At 43.9% G+C, this 17500-nt stretch overlaps 1 protein-coding gene across 1 annotated transcript; it reads right to left on the bottom strand.

Annotated features, from left to right (window-relative positions):
* Positions 1 to 1176: 1176 nt before the first annotated feature.
* Positions 1177 to 15033, bottom strand: LOC143277026 (uncharacterized). Its single transcript, XM_076581750.1, has 4 exons — positions 14768 to 15033; positions 4707 to 5026; positions 2187 to 2324; positions 1177 to 1694 (listed from the first exon to the last, which is right to left on the bottom strand). The coding sequence occupies exons 2-4, from the start codon at positions 4906 to 4908 to the stop codon at positions 1531 to 1533; spliced, it is 504 nt and encodes a 167-aa protein (XP_076437865.1). The 5' UTR covers positions 4909 to 5026; positions 14768 to 15033; the 3' UTR covers positions 1177 to 1530.
* Positions 15034 to 17500: the final 2467 nt, after the last annotated feature.

Raw genomic sequence — 17500 nt, 5'->3', positions numbered from 1 at the left:
TCACCATCACCATCATCATCACCATCACCACCACCATATTCATCACAACCACCACCACCACCACCACCATCATCACCCCCACCACCACCACCACCACCAACACCACCACCACCATCATTATCACCCCCACCATCATCATCACCACCACCACCACCACCACGATCATCACCACCACCACCATCATGCATGCGTATGAAATTCGGGTGTGATCGTGCTTCGATTATTTATTATCATTATTAGTATTCTTATTGTTGCTGTTGTTATTATTGTTATCATCATCACCATTATTATGACCATCACCATCATCATCATCATCATCATCATTATACACATGCTATTCATAGGGGGTGTCAAGTATTTGAGTCTTCAGTGTGAAGCGTGTGTTGAACTTATGGACACTGTCAGGATTTTCTCCCAAGTTCGCGCGAGTGTTCATGCATCAAACACACATACAAACAGACAGACAGACAGACAGACAGACAGAGGGTAGTTTCACTATACAGACGTGACGTCAAAATACTCATCCATTCTCTATTCTCGCAGCAGCACTGCGGGTGTGTATTGTTACAGACAATAAAACACGACAGCTGAGATTTTTTTTTTAAACATCATTCAGCTTTATTTCATCAAATTTTAAATTATGGATATCTATTTTTTACAAACAACAAAGCATCAGAACACACACACACACACACACACACACACACACACACACACACACACACACACACACACACACACACACACACACACACACACACAGTAGAATTCTCGTTAGAATTTTTGTGTTTCTTGTAATTGTTTATTTCCATATTATCCTTTCCAGACCCCCACTTCCCCTATTTCTTCCTTTTATAATTTAAAAAAAATTAATTTTCCTCTCTTTTTTTTATGAGGGCAGGATGTAAAAAAGCTGTATAAGCTTATTCTTTTACCCTCAATAAAGAACATTTTGACTTGACCTGACTTGACACACACACACACACGCGCGCGCGCGCACACACACACACACACACACACACACACACACACACACACACACACACACACACACATACATACACATACATACATATAAATCAATCAGAATTTAATCAGTTACATTTTCAAACAATCAGAAAATCATTCATTGCCCAAAGTTGACTTTAAAGGTATACATACGGCTGTTAAAGAGAGAGAGAGAGAGAGAGAGAGAGAGAGAGAGAGAGAGAGAGAGAGAGAGAGAGAGAGAGAGAGAGATACTGATAATAATCATGTCTCAATATTTCCTCAGTTACGCCAATGATATGTCTAAAGCCTCACGCATTATACATGATGATGTGACTAAATCATCACGCATTGATCTGATGATAATGATGTGATTAAATCTTCATTCATCAGCTGATGATAAGTCTGAATAATTGTCCATCATGCTGATGATATGCCCAAATACTTATCCATCATGCTGACAATAAGTCAAAATACTAATCCACCATCTTGCCGATATGTCTTAAGCCGGCCACGTCACGCAGTGGGCAGGTCCACCTCCGGTTAGCACGAGCTGCCGTGAGAGCAGTGTGCACCGAAGAAGGCGATGCCTCCGAAGAAGGCCTGGAAGATGCTGCTGAGCCCCAGTCCGAAGCAGAACCCGCGGTGTTTGCTGACATCGTTGGCCTGGTCCACAGCCAGGACAAATGCTATCATTATGAACAGGGCTGCAACAACGATATTCATCCATCAACTACGTCATCATTCATCGATCATCCATCAACTACGTCATCATTCATCGGTTATCACGAACAGGGCTGCAACAACGATATTCATCTATCAACTACTAATAATAACAAAATACAATAGAACAAAATAGAAATGAAATAAAATAATATAGAAGCAAAATAAAACAAAATAAAATGGAAAAAAAAACACAACTAAAGTGGCATGAAACCAACTGGAATGAAAATAAAAGCCAAAATAAATAGTCAACTTCTTGGTCAAGGGTACCGCAATATTCACACACACACACACACACACACACACACACACACACACACACACCACACACACCACACACACACACACACACACACACACACCACACACACACACACACACACACACACACACACACACACACCACACACACACACACACACACACACACACACACACACACACACACACACACACACACACACACACACACTCACAGCCAACCGCTGCGGAGATGGCAGCGGGCAGGATATGCCTTCCGTTCCTCTTGCAGAGGTACATGACAGCAGGCACAATGGCTCCCAACACTGTCATCATTCCCAGAATGTTGAAGGCACGGGCGGCTCGCATCTGGGCTGTGATGGAAAGAGAATCACAAACATGGACAGGCGCTCTTTAGATAGCTGTTGATGTTTTGTTGTTGTTGTTGTTGGGTAAGTATGTGTGTATAAGATAAGATAAGATAAGATAAGATAAGAATAACTTTATTATCTCCAACTGGAGAAATTTGGTCAGGTGCATTATCACAACATAGACAAGTAAACAACATGGGGACCATAACTGTAAAAGCCAACAACAGCCCCAACAAATATTACGAAGATACAAATTTAAAAAATATCACATATATCGTTTCATACATACATCCACACACTGCAGGTAATAACTAGTATTCTTAATGTAAAAACAGAAAGAATTAAGAAACATTATTTGAATATAATTATAAACATAGCCTACTATACTGCACATTGATTATAATAGACAGATAGGATAAGAATAAAGATGAATTGCGGAAAACCACAACCAGATAATCAGCACACACCCACACCGCACCCCCCACCCCCACCCCACACACGCGGATAACTTGATCAAACAAGAGTAATAAACATATGTTCTCAAATAAAAGCATTTCACATATTCGCTTTTAAAAACATTGCAATTAATTATTACATCGTAATTATTAAACAGAAATATATTTAGAATATGGACGTTAGCATTAGACATATTCATTGTACATTCATCCTGCATATTGCACATTATTCTTCCTACATATTGCACATTCATTATAACCAATTGTCACGTTTTAAGCTCAGTAAACACACACACACACTCACACACACACACACACACACACACACACACACACACACACACACACACACCACAACTAGAACAAGGTACAGCCTATCATGCACGGACTTTCACACGTCTCACATGAGAGTGCGCGCGCGCACACACACACACACAGTTCTCAAGAATTTAAAAGGTGGATTGAACGTGGAATAAAAGTCTTCAGAGCTCTGGATTTCAACTTAAAAGTTCTGTAGCGTCGTCCTGATGGCAATAGCTCATAATACTTTGCTAAAATATGGGTGTCGTCAGTTGCTATCTGCCTGCTTTTTTTAACCACTCGACTTTCATACAGCTCTTGCATACTAGCTTGTTTCACTCCCACAATTTTACTGCATACACTCATGACATCGTTCAAAACACGCTTACTCCTCACTCCCAAACTTCCATACCAGCACATAAATGAAACTGTAAGCACAGACTCGATACAACATCGATAATAACTTTGAAGAATATTTGAATTTATACCAACATTTCTAAGCTTCTGTAAACAAAAAATTCTAGATTGACATTTCTTATGAATGGAATCAACATTTCTGTCAAAAGTCAGCTTATTGTCTAAGATGGTCCCTAAATATCTATATTCATTGACCCTCTCCACTGTTTGACCATCAATAACAAGGTCAGCTAGAGGCAAGGGGTCTTTCCGAAAATCTATTAACATTTCTTTTGTTTTCAATACGTTGAGATCCAGATAGTTTTTCTCACACCAGGAACAGAACTTTTTAATTTCACTGAAATAAATAGCATCAGAGTTGGACAGATCTTCAATTGCTGAATCATCAGAATATTTTATGACAGGAGTTTCCTCCGTGCCTCTGCAGTCATTTGTGTACAGTGTAAAAAGAACAGGGGACAGCACTGTACCTTGGGGTGCACCAGTAGAAGTAGATTTTAGAGAAGAGTGGGCAGAATGAAAGCGGACGGACTGAGTTCTATTGAGAAGAAAACTTATTATCCAAAGAGTAAGCTTCGGATCAACATCCATGCCTAGCAGTTTGAGGGCACGGAGATGAGGTTGTATTGTGTTAAAAGCAGAAGAGAAGTCAACAAAAAGGATACGAACGAAAGATCCCGTGTTATTCAAATGAAGGAAAGCATTATGAAGGAGAGTTAGAATAGCATCGTCAGTATGTGTATAATATGTGTGTGTGTGTGTGTGTGTGTGTGTGTGTGTGTGTGTGTGTGTGTGTGTGTGTGTGTGTGTGTGTGCCTTACTGCATGTATTGTCGCCCTACACGTATTGTCACCGGCGGCATTTTGTGCAGGCCTTACTGTCTGTCTGTCTCTCTCTGTGTCTCCCCCTCTGTCTGTCTGTTTCTCTGTCTGTCTGTCTCTGTCCCTCTGTCTTACTCTCAGTCTCTCTCTCTCTCTGTGTCTCTCTCTGTGCCTGTCTGTCTCTGTCTGCCTGTTGCTGTCCGTCTGTCTGTCTGTCTGTCTCTGTCCCTCCCGCTGTCTGTCTGACTGTCCCCATCCCTCTGTCTCTGTCTGTCGCACTCTGTGTGCCTGTCTCTGTCCCTCTGTCTCACTCGCTCGGCACGAAAATCAAATCACAAAGTGAAAGTGAAATCGAAAGTGAAAGTGAAATCGAAAGTGAAAGTGGAGCTCACCAGTGTCCAGGTTGTCGGGCAAGGAAGCACAGTTCCCAGAAATGCAGTACTCCCACAGGCCGAACTTGACGTCCACCCCGCCCACCGAGAACTGGACCCAGTTGGGCATGACGCAGATGACGATGTTGAAGATCAAGCATATCGTCAGCTGGATCAGACCATTAGTCACGTGGCCAACGGGAGAGCAGTTAAATCCAGCCATGGCCTCTGATTGGCTGCTTGGCTTTTTGTTTTTTCGTTTTTTTATCCGGGGTCGGAAGTTGCAGCGAGGGTTACGTTTCTTGTCAGGACGGGAAGATGAGTCCGGTGAGAGGGTATTGCTGTATGGACAGAAAGAAAAAAAATCACTTCAAGACAAAGTGTGTGTGTGTGTGTGTGAGAGAGCGTGTGTGTGTGTGTGTGAGAGAGAGAGAGAGAGAGAGAGAGAGAGAGAGAGAGAGAGCGTGTGTGTGTGTGTGTGTGTGTGTGTGTGTGTGTGTGTGTGTGTGTGAAGGAGAGAGAGAGAGAGAGAGAGAGAGAGAGAGAGAGCGTGTGTGTGTGTGAGTGTGTGTGTGTGTGTGTGTGTGTGTGTGTGTGTGTGTGTGTGAGAGAGAGAGAGAGAGAGAGAGAGAGAGAGAGAGACAGCGTGCGTGCGTGCGTGTGTGTGTGTGTGTGTGTGTGTGCGTGTGCATGTGCCATGCGTGTGTGTGTGTGTGTGTGTGTGTGTGTGTGTGTGTTGGGGGTGGGGTGGGGTGGGGTGGTGATGGGCAGGGCAGGAAGGAGAAGGACTGAAGCAACAATCACATCCGTTCATCACACTTTAAAAAAAAAAACCCAAAAAAACCCAAAACAAATAAATTTTTAAACATCAGTTTTCGGAAATAAGAAAGACAATGGCAAAGAGGCAGGAAAAACAACATGACGAAGAGTCCAGGTGAAGGAATTGTTCATTCTAATGGCAATGACAGATTAAAAAATTTCATTTCATCCTCTACACCATCACAATTATTAATTTTGATGCTAATTCAACAAAGAACGTGCAAGTGCATGAACCATATCCATCAGCTCACTGGTGTGAGTTTACTGTTTACGCCCATAAAACGAGCGCTAAACGCAAGACTACTGATGATTACACAGAACATTGATAATATCTGAAGACGATTGTATTGAGGACTCGCATTTATTCTCTTCCTCGAAATAACCGATGCCTTTTCACGGAGAAATTAATAATGTTGCTCTTTTGCAACAAATACTTTTCCATAGAGATCTGAACACGTGTCATCTGGCGTTATCGTTCCTGATGCCCTGAAAGCCATCGTTAGAGGTCAGTGTGTGGGTGGAAGCCATGTTTTCTCAGTTTGAACGTGAACTCAAAGGCAAGTGACTGTCCAAACTTTGGGCGTGGTGGTGATGCGATTGTCTGTATCACTGGGTTGTTGGCTACAACAGCACGAGTTCTCATTTCGAGTTTTCAAAAGGACCAGGTGTGTTATCAACAGGGTAAAGTCCAGTGTTAGCATCCTAAATTATTGCACTTATTTCACCGGCAATTTTGGTGCATGTATAAAACGATATTACCATCAGTAGATGTTGTAACATATTTTACGTGGATTTCGACTCTTATTCTGTGCGTTATTTTACTAAGTTTTGATGTGGATTCAGTCATTAAACTAACGTGCCACCATCTTGCTTTTTTCCATTGTTCGTCCCACAAACCATGGAAATGTAACCAACAGGTGCAATAATTCAGGATGCTAAAATTAGACATTACACGTCCTGTAACCTTTTACGGCTATCGGGGCAGTGAATTCATGTTGCTCATCATCTTCTTCTTCTTGCTCATCTTCTTCTTCTTCTTAGTAGTAATAGTAGTAGTAGTAGTAGGAGCAGCAGCAGCAGTACTAGTAGTCGTAGCAATAGTAGTAGTAGTGAATGAAAATAATTCTTTTCGTGAAGGAAATAAACCGTTGTTGTTGTTGTTGCTGCTGCGTTTTTTGTGCACAATGAAATCCAAACTGTCGGTTGATATAACAACACCCACAACAAGAAGTGATAATCGATAATTAAACTGAAAGGAGAATGGTGTTGACTCACTATCGTCCATGGCTGTGGACACCCTCTGGTCAGTTCAGTCTCTGGACAGTTCTCTGGTCAGTTCAGTTCTCTGATCAGTTCAGTTCTCTGGTCAGTTCAGTCTCTGGACAGCTCTCTGGTCAGTTTGGTCTCTGGTCAGTTCAGTCTCTGGTCAGTTCTCTGGTCAGTTCAGTCTCTGGCCAGTTCTCTGGTCAGTTCAGTCTCTGGACAGTTCTCTGGTCAGTTCAATCTCTGGTCAGTTCTCTGGTCAGTTCAGTTCTCTGGTTAGTTCAGTCTCTGGTCAGTTCAGTCTCTGGTCAGTTCTCTGGTCAGTTCAGTTCTCTGGTTAGTTCAGTTCTCTGGTTAGTTCAGTCTCTGGTCAGTTCAGTCTCTGGTCGGTTCTCTGGACAGTTCTCTGGTCAGTTCAGTCTCTGGACAGTTCTCTGGTCAGTTCAGTTCTCTGGTCAGTTCAGTTCTCTGGTTAGTTCAGTCTCTGGTCAGTTCAGTCTCTGGTCGGTTCTCTGGACAGTTCTCTGGTCAGTTCAGTCTCTGGTCAGTTCTCTGGTCAGTTCAGTCTCTGGTCGGTTCTCTGGTCAGTTCAGTCTCTGGTCAGTTCTCTGGTCAGTTCAGTCTCTGGTCAGTTCAGTCTCTGGTCGGTTCTCTGGACAGTTCTCTGGTCAGTTCAGTTCTCTGGTCAGTTCAGTCTCTGGTCAGTTCAGTCTCTGGACAGTTCTCTGGTCAGTTTAGTCTCTGGACAGTTCTCTGGTCAGTTCAGTCTCTGGTCAGTTCAGTCTCTGGACAGTTCTCTGGTCAGTTTAGTCTCTGGACAGTTCTCTGGACAGTTCAGTCTCTGGTAATTTCTCTGGACAGTTCAGTCTCTGGTCAGTTCTCTGGACACTTCTCTGGACAGTTCTCTGGACAGTTCAGTCTCTGGTCAGTTCTCTAGTCAGTTCTCTGGTCAGTCCAGTCACCGGTCATTTCACGACCCTTAGGGACCACCCTGGCTGCGCAGGACAATTAATAAGATAACGGCTGACATGTCAGTCAACAGGTCAAAACAACCACTTTCAGTCTGAGGGTCCCGGGTTCGAATCACGGTGACGGCGCCTGGTGGGTAAAGGGTGGAGATTTTTACGATCTCCCAGGTCAACACATGTGCAGACCTGCTAGTGCCTGAACCCCCTTCGTGTGTATATGCAAGCAGAAGATCAAATACGCACGTTAAAGATCCTGTAATCCATGTCAGGGTTCGGTGGGTTATGGAAACAAGAACATACCCAGCATGCACACCCCCGAAATCGGAGTATGGCTGCCTACACGGCGGGGTAAAAACGGTCATACACGTAAAAACCCACTCGCGTGCATACGAGTGAACGTGGGGGTCGCAGCCCACGAACGAAGAAGAAGAAGAAGAGTTCGCTTCGACGCATGGTCTGTTGTTTTGTTGTTTCCTGATTCTTCTATCTTTTGTCGTCTACCTATCGACATCTTTTTTGTGATCTACTTACATATTTGTTTATTTTGTCTTGTTTCAGTTCATTTTAAGTAATGTCGTAGTTTAGTAACCTAAATTCCTGGAGGTGAATTTTGCAGGCTAAACTGCGATTGTGGCTCATTTTTGACTCACTTGTGTAAACAAAGTGAGTTTTAACCCGGTGTTCGGTTGTCTGTGTGTGTGTGTGTGTGTGTGTGTGTGTGTGTGTGTGTCTGTGTGTCCATGGTAAACTTTAACACTGACATTTTCTCTGCAAATACTTTGTCAGTTGACACCAAATTTGGCATAAAAATAGGAAAAATTCAGTTCTTTCCAGTCATCTTGTTTAAAACAATATTGCACCTCTGGGATGGGCACAAAAATTTTTTTTAAAAAGAAGCCTAATTATATGCAAACTGCATTTACTGTTATATTTATATTTTTTGTATTCTCTAAACTTGGCACTTTGACCTCTTATTCTGACACAACAACAAGAGGAGTCATTATTATCATTTTTTGTTCAAACAGGAACTTCTTTTGCTAAACATGGAATTTTGTTTTATATTTTGCAAACGTTTTGGTGTAGATAGTAAAAAAGGGAAATTACTCTGTAATTAATGCTAGGGGACTTAATTTATCACAAGTGAGTCTTGAAGGCCTTGCCTCTCTTGTAAGTCAATACTTTTCACTAACCTAGGGAACTACAGACTACACGTAAGTGGAGAGACGGCCTTGAAGTAATGTGGCCGCCTAGGAAGCGAGAGAATCTGAGCGCACTGGTTCGAATGACGGCACAGTCGTCAGTATTTTCTCCCCCTCCACTACACCTTGAGTGGTGGTCTGGACGCTAGTCATTCAGATGAGACGATAAACCGAGGTCCCGTGTGCAGCATGCAATTAGCGCACGTAAAAGAACCCACGGCAACAAAAGGGTTGTCCCTGGCAAAATTCTGTAGAAAAGTCCACTTCGATAGGAAAAACAAATTTTAAAAAATGCAGGCAGGAAAAAAAAAAAGAAAAAGAAAAAAATGGGTAGCGCTTTCAGTGAAGCGACGCGCTTTCCCTGGGGAGAGCAGCCGGAATTTCACACAGAGAAATGTTGTGATAAAAAAAAAGAGTAATAGAATACAACACAATAAGGACTGTCGCACAATAAGGATTGTACTGTCACACAGGACACTTCACAGGTTCAGCTGTGTGGGGAGAACGTCGGTCAGCTTGGCTGGGAGAGAGAGAGAAAGAAAGTGTGTGTATGTGTATGAAGGTAAGTACGTGTTAGTAGATGTGTGGGTGAATGTGTGTGGATGATGTACATGTGTGTGTGTGTGTGTGTGTGTGTGTGTGTGGTCACGGTGGTGGTGGTCTCGTGTGGTACATTACTATTACTGACTATCATTACTATTACCTGTGAGAATAGTAGTAGTAGTAGTAGTAGCACGAGTAGTAATTGGAAACAATAATAATAATGGTATTTATATAGCGCTGAATCTTGTGCAGAGACAAATCAAAGCGCTTTCGCACCAGTCATTCACACGCATGCATAACTCTAAAACTGTAGAAACTAAAGACAAGGAAGGGCAGGCAAGGGAGGCTATTTTGGAAGAGGTGGGTTTTAAGGCCAGACTTGAAAGAGCTGAGTGTGGAGACTTGACGAAGCGAAACGAGGAAGTTCATTCCAATCGCAAGGTCCAGAGACAGAGAAAGAACGGCGGCCAACAGTCGAGTGTTTGAATCTGGAAGAGGATGGGTCAGTAGTGGAGATGTTTGAAAGCACTGTATCTTTATTGCAAATGCAGCAGCAGTCGTAGAAGTTATGAGTAGAGATTCTAGAAAGTACTGCATCAATAATGTAGTAGTAGTAGCAGCAGCAGTAGCAGTAGAAGTAGAGATGTTTTAAACGCTACTGACATCGATATAGTAGTAATAGTAGTGGAAATATGGATGTTTAAACGCTACTGACATCAGTATAGTAGTAGTAGTAGTACTAGTAGTAGTGGAAATAGGGATGTTTAAACGCTACTGACATCAATATAGTAGTAGTAGTAGTAGTAGTAGTGGAAATATGGATGTTTAAACGCTACTGACATCAATATAGTAGCAGTAGCAGTAGCAGCAGTATAAACAGTAGTAGTCATCGTCGAGTATTTCTTTGTCTACTTCAGTCCGCCTCTTCTCAGTCTTATTAGTAGCATTATTGGTAGTTGCAGTAGCAGCAGCAGTATTATTAGAAGTGGAGATGTTATAACACGCAACTGACATCAATACAACAGTAGTAGTAGTAGTAGTAGTAGTAGTAGTAGTAGTAGTAGTAGTAGTAGTAGTAGCAGCAGCAGCAGCAGCAGCAGCAGCATTAGTAGTAGTAGTCGTCGTCGTCTACTTCAGTCTTCCTCTTCAACTTCTAATTTTTCTTCTTCTTCTCATTACTGGTGGTTGTAGCAACAGCAACAGCAGCAGCAGCAACAGCAGCAACAGCAGCAGCAACAGCAGCAACAGCAGCAGCAACAGTAGCCATAATAGAAGCAGCAGCAGCTGTTGTGGCGAATATAATCAAAACAACAAACAAACAAACACATAAGGGAACACATGTCCGTCAAAAGCCTAGATATCCACTGAGGCGAAGCCACAACTCGGTGTTTGACGCCTGCATGTTTTCATTCGGGGGATTGCCCCTCCCTCGGTCCCCCCCCCCCCCCCCTCCCCGCCCGCCTTCCCCCCACCTCCCCCTCCATCTCTCTCTCTCTTCCCCTGTCAAGATGAATAGAATTCCATGCGCTTGAAACCAGTCATGCGATACCCCCTCTTTGCGCCTTTCTGGGTAGAAGTCAAACAACACCGGTTCAGTACACCACGACACGGTTACAGTAAGGGTACACAAGTGGCCGGGTATCTCATGACAGCCTTCACTGCCTCGGGGTGGGGGTGGGGGGTTCGGGGGGTGGGGGGGTGTGGGGAGGGAGAAAGAGAGAATTGGAATCATTTAACGGTTGGAGTTTTCTTTTTTCTTCTGGTTGCTTGGGGCATTGGCAGTCCATTCAAACTAGTTCGGCTACAGCCACAGTTCTTCAAGGACATAGTTCACATGGCAACAGGTCTTTGATGAAAGTAGGTCGGCTACAGCCACAGTTCTTCAAGGACATAGTTCACATGGCAACAGGTCTTTGATGAAAGTAGGTCGGCTACAGCCACAGTTCTTCCTTTGTGAGACTAGCGAGTGACCGTCCACGCCTTGTGGGCACTTCACAGTCGGAGTGACCGTCCACGCCTTGTGGGCACTTCACAGTCAGAGTGACCGTCCACGCCTTGTGGGCACTTCACAGTCGGAGTGACCGTCCACGCCTTGTGGGCACTTCACAGTCGGAGTGACCGTCCACGCCTTGTTGTGGACACTTCACATTCCGTCTTCTCGAAGGGAACAAAATTGTGGACATGGTTTCCATGGTGTTTGAAAGGAAATGTTAGGTAACTGTTGTGTGTGTGTGTGTGTGTGTGTGTGTGTGTGTGTGTTAGAGAGAGAGAGAGGGGGAGGGGGGGTAAGGGGGGTAAGGGTGTGTGTGTGTGTGTGTGTGTTGGGGGAGGGGTGGGGGTACTGAACAGGCGAATCATGAGCGGCGAGTATAGCACTGCGCGAAACATAGCGTGCAAAAAGTCAATCGCTCAAAGAGACCATTGATGGTGCCGGTATGATCCAAAGATCGAGTCGGCGATACGGGAATTGGCGTTCGTTCGTTTATTTATTATAGTCTGTTCCTCAAAGATGATGATATGAGACTGAGACTGAAAATAAAATGATATTATTATTATTATTATTTAGATTATTATCATTTCTGTCATAATGATGATTGTTATTATTAATTAGAAATCGACATTTCTGTATATTCGAATGAAAAGGGGGGTGGTTGAGGTGGAGGGGGGGGGGGGGGGCAAGGGGGGGGGACTAATTAAGGAAGAGAGAAGACAGAGACAGAGTGAGAGAGGAGAGAGAGAACAGAATGTGGAAAGATAGAGTACAAAATCTAAAATGGAGAGGGTGAGTGTCAGTGATTGGAGAAAGAAAAAACATGATATTGGAAGGGTGTGTGTGAGAGGCGGGACGGGGGAAGCGGGATTAGGACAAAAAAAATTATCAATAATCAAATATTGTATGCACTACTCTTGTTGATTATTATTTGAAAAGAGGTTCATGTGGGGACCTACAATAAACAACCAACTGGGCTACGGCTAAAAAAAAAAAAGGCAGCAGCAATACTACACAGGTGAAATAGAGCTTTAGAAACTGATCCCGCCAGGCATTCAGCCAAGTACACAGCTATCAAGCAGCGTTAGAGATTCACACACACAGTTGCATGCATACACAATGCAATACAAAACACTGCAATATCGTGCACACGAATGCGTCTCTGGGAATGGTCTACCGTGGACCGACAGACGGACGGACGGACACACACACACACACACACACACACACACACACACAGAATATGCTTTTTCCAAGAAGCTGGAAAATGAATATGTAAAACTGATTTTGGAAACAGAAACAAAACAATTCTTCTGACTTATAATTTTACAAGAGCGCTGTGATAAATTCTATGGGATTGAACCATGTTAAAAAAAATATATATATATACATATACATATATATATATATATATATACAGCAAATACACAACACAGACAAGCACTGACTACAGTATGTTACGAATCAGCGCCCGTGACTTACAGGCGGAACAGGTAGGGAACAAAAATACACCGAAAAGCAACTTGATGTCTATGTGCTACCTGTAACAGTTTAGAAGTACGACGGATCCAACTTTCAGACAAATGTGTAAAATACAATATTTACAGAATCAGATTCTTAAACTATATATGTCGTCCAAATGACAAGGCCTTGTGAACTGATCTTATTTAAAGAATTATCGCCAAGGCTGGCGAACGTTGTTCACAATTGCTTCTTTTTCATAATATGCTAATGTTTATGTTTCATTTTGTCTTATTGCAGTAAACCTTAAGGTTTCATGAAATTAAATATTCTATTCTATTCACACACACACACTAACGCTAACACACACACACACACACTAACACACACACACACTAACACACACACACACACACACACACACACACACACACACTAACACACACACACACACACACACACACACACACACACACACACACACACACACACACACACACACTCATGATCGCGTAGAAGCTTCCTAATTCAGCTTCCCGAACTCAGTATTGCACCTATCGATACATTTCTATGGTTTCCGGTTGGACGACAAACTGATAAAAAGCAAGATGGTGGCACGTTAGTTCAATGACTCAATCCGCATCAAAATTGAATCGTTTCAGTAAAATAACCGGTACAAAATCAGAGCCGAAATCTACTGAAAATGGATGTACAACATCTACTTATGGTAATATCGTTTCCGATACACTGATGTACTAAAATTACCGGTAAAACAGGTGCAATAATTTAAGATGCTGATATCGGTAGGACTCGGTTTATCATGTAGTTTTCAAGTTCATACATACATAGGAAAAAAAGAGGAAAAAGAAAATCATACACACGCGCACACACACACGCACACAAAATCAAACACACAAAAATATACAGTAAAAAGAAGAAAAATAAAGGTAAGCTGGTTGGAGTACCTGACATGAACACCGATATATATATATAGAGAGAGAGAGAGAGAGAGAGACATATAAACGTCGGACACAATTCTGAAAATTGTGGTAGATCACAGCTGGAGTGATGGCCTAGAGGTAACGCGTCCGCCTTGGAAGCGAGAGAATCTGAGCGTGCTGGTTCGAATCACGGCTCAGCCGCCGATATTTTCTCCCCCTCCACTACTGAGACCTTGAGTGGTGGTCTGGACGCTAGTCATTCGGATGAGACGATAAACCGAGGTCCCGTGTGCAGCATGCACTTAGCGCACGTAAAAGAACCCACGGCAACAAAATAGTTGTTCCTGGCAAAATTCTGTAGCAAAATCCACTTCGATAGGAAAAACAAATAAAATTACACGCAGGGGGGAAAAAAAGAAAAAAAAGGGTGGCGCTGTAGTGTAGCGACGCGCTCTCCCTGGGGAGAGCAGCCCGAATTTCACTGACACAGAGAAATCTGTTGTGATAAAAACAAATATACAAATGCAAATAAGGCACAGCTGTGGACTGAGATCCAAGACACAGAATAATTATAGTTATGATCAATATCATACCCGATTACTTGGCGCGGACACAGCGGCATCGTGTTTGGCTCAGGCAAAAAGCAGAGAGTTTGACTCAGGCAAAAGGCACAGTATTTGGCTCAGGCAAAAGGCACAGCAAAAGGCACAGTATTTGGCTCAGGCAAAAGGCACAGTATTTGGCTCAGGCAAAAGGCAGAGAGTTTGGCTCAGGCAAAACGTAGGTAACTCGGTGCGTTTCAGTCTCAGTGGCGAACAGTCCGAGGTGTTTCTCAGATGCTGATGCTTCCAGTCCAACACCGACCCGATATATATAGCAAAAGACCGAGGGTACTTACCTTTCACAAGATCCCGTGTAGGCCTTGCAAACAGCTGGTTCTATTGTACGGCGCTTCCTCAGTTGCCTAAGGCTGCTACCACTCCATCAACAACTGCTCTCCAACGCTGAGCAACGGCTGTGGCCTGAAGGCAGCCCAGAAGTGAAGTGACACTTGTGTCAGTGGTTGCGGTGGTGGGAACCGCTGTGATGTACCCGTGTAGTGGTGTACCCATTCAGCTCAGTAGGTTGTGTACCCAGCCACAGGCCTAAAATTAACCACCGTTTTTTCACCCGTGTGTGACCACAACCCACCCACCCACACACACGCACGCTCGCTCGCTCGCGGGAAAAGACTGCGTGTTTGAGAGAGAGAGAGAGAGGGGGGGGGGGGGGGGGGGGGGCAAACTTCTTTATTTTCGAGAACAATAGATAAGCACTGTCGCGCGGTCTTTTTCATCCAGTCCCCCGCCCTGAAACAGGGTCTAAGAGAGAGAGACAGAGACAGACAGAGAGAGAAAGAGAGAGAGACAGAGAGAGAGAGAGGGGGGAGACAGAGGGGGAGGGAGAAAGAGAGAGGGGGGGAGAGAGAGAGAGAGAGAGGGAGGGCGGGAGAGACAGAGACACACAGACTGAGAGAAAGAGACGGAGAGAGACAGAAAGACAGAGAGAGAGATAGAGAGAGAAAGAGAGAGAGAGAGAGAGAAGGACAGACTCGGAGAGAGAGAAAGAGAGAGACAGACAGACAGACTGACAGACCGACAGACAGACAGAGACAGAGCGAGAGAGACAGAGAGAGACAGAGACACTGAACACTGAACAAGAAATGTTTCATGTCATTCGCTGAAAAGCTCCATGAGAGACAGTCGAGAGACAGACACAGAGAAAGAGAGAGACAGACACAGAGAGACTCTCCATACCCCCCCCCACCCCCCCCACCCCCAATCACCTCTCTCCTCTCTCTCTCCCCTTCTCTCTCCCCCCCCTCTCTCTCTCTCACTTCAATTCAGCTGTCTGCTTCGTCATGAATCCATGGACTCGATCAATTGGTCCTTGCATGGAACAACACTGGCGGTGTGCAGCCCCAGAATGTCCCCCCCCCCTTCCCAAGTCAGCTCCACGGAGTAATTGTGGGAGGAAGCCTTGAATTACTCCCAGCAGGCTGGGTAAGACTGCAACCCTTGTCCTGAAATCACTGTATGTCCTCAACGATAAGCATGATAATACTGACGATGATGATGATGATGATGGTGGTGATGGTGATGGTAATCGTTGCCCTGAAATGACTGTATATCATCAACGATAATCATAATACTGGCGATGATGATGATGATGATGGTAACCACTGCCCTGAAGTGACTGTATATCATCAACGATAATCATGATAATGATGATACTGACGATGATGATGATGATGATGATGGCGATGGTGATGGTGGTGGTGATGGTGATGGTAACCGTTGTCCTGAAATGGCTGTATATCGTCAACGATAATCATGATAATGATGATACTGACGATGATGATGATGGTAGTGATGGTGATGGTGATGATGATGATGGTGGTGGTGGTGATGGTGATAATGATGATGATGGTGATGGTAACCGTTGCCCTGAAATGACTGTATATCCTCAACGATAATCATGATAATGATGATACTGACGATGATGATGATGATGGTGGTGATGATGATGATGGCAACCATTGTCCTGAAATGACTGTATATCATCAATGATAATAATAATAATAATAATAATAATACTGACGACGACGACGATGATGATGGTGGTGGTGATGGTGATGGTGGTGATGATGATGGTAATGATGATGATAATGACGACGACGATGATGATGAAGTTGTTGTCTTTTGTTTTTTCTTAATTTTATTTATTCAATTATTTATTTATTCATTCATTTATTTTTCAATTCCTTATGAAGTGCAGAAGAATGGTGAAATGCGTGACAGTGTGCGGGGAAGGGGTGTGGGGAGTGGGGTGTGTGTGTGTGTGTGTGTCTGTGGGGAGGGGGGGGGGGTCAGAGGAAGCGTGTTTTCCTCTTGGTGATATGAGCATGTTAGCTTACGTCATTAAACCATTTTGAGCCTTGATTCTTCGAGTCTTTGAGAATAAAAGATATTTTCGTAGGAAAGGGGTTGGAGTCTTGAAGAAAAACAACAACAACCTGCCATGAAATAATTCCCGGGGGTGGGTTTTTTTTTTTTTGGGGGGGGGGGAGCGTCTTGCTTGGGGGTCTTTCCAGGTGCTACACCTGCCAAGCCAGAAGGACAGAAGGTCAAGGTAGGGTGGGGCTGTTTTCGGTGTGTTGTTTTGAAACGAATCTCTCTCTGTCACTCTCTCTCTCTCTCTCTCTCTCTGTCTGTCTGTCTCACTCTCTCTCTCTCTCTTCCCCCCCACCCACCCCCTCGTCTCTCTCTCTCTCTCTGTCTGTCTGTCTCACTCTCTCTCTCTCTCTTTCCCCCCACCCACCCCTTCGTCTCTCTCTCTCTCTCTCTCTCTCTCTCTCTCTCTCTCTCTCTGTATCTCAGTCTCTGTCTTTCTCTGTGTGTGTGTGTGTGTGTGTGTGTGTGTGTGTGTGTGTGTGTGTGTGTGTGTATCTCACCTCTCTCTCTGTGTCTGTATCTCTCACCCCCCTCTCTCTCTCTGTCTGTCTGTCTCTCTCTCTGTATCTCTCACCTCTCTCTCTCTCTCTCTGTCTCTCTCTCTCTGTATCTCTCACCCCTCTCTCTCTCTGTCTCTC

This window comes from Babylonia areolata, chromosome 33 (genome assembly GCF_041734735.1).
Source record: "Babylonia areolata isolate BAREFJ2019XMU chromosome 33, ASM4173473v1, whole genome shotgun sequence".
Taxonomy (NCBI): Eukaryota; Metazoa; Mollusca; class Gastropoda; order Neogastropoda; family Buccinidae; genus Babylonia; species Babylonia areolata.
This window is presented reverse-complemented; position numbering and strand designations above follow the sequence as displayed.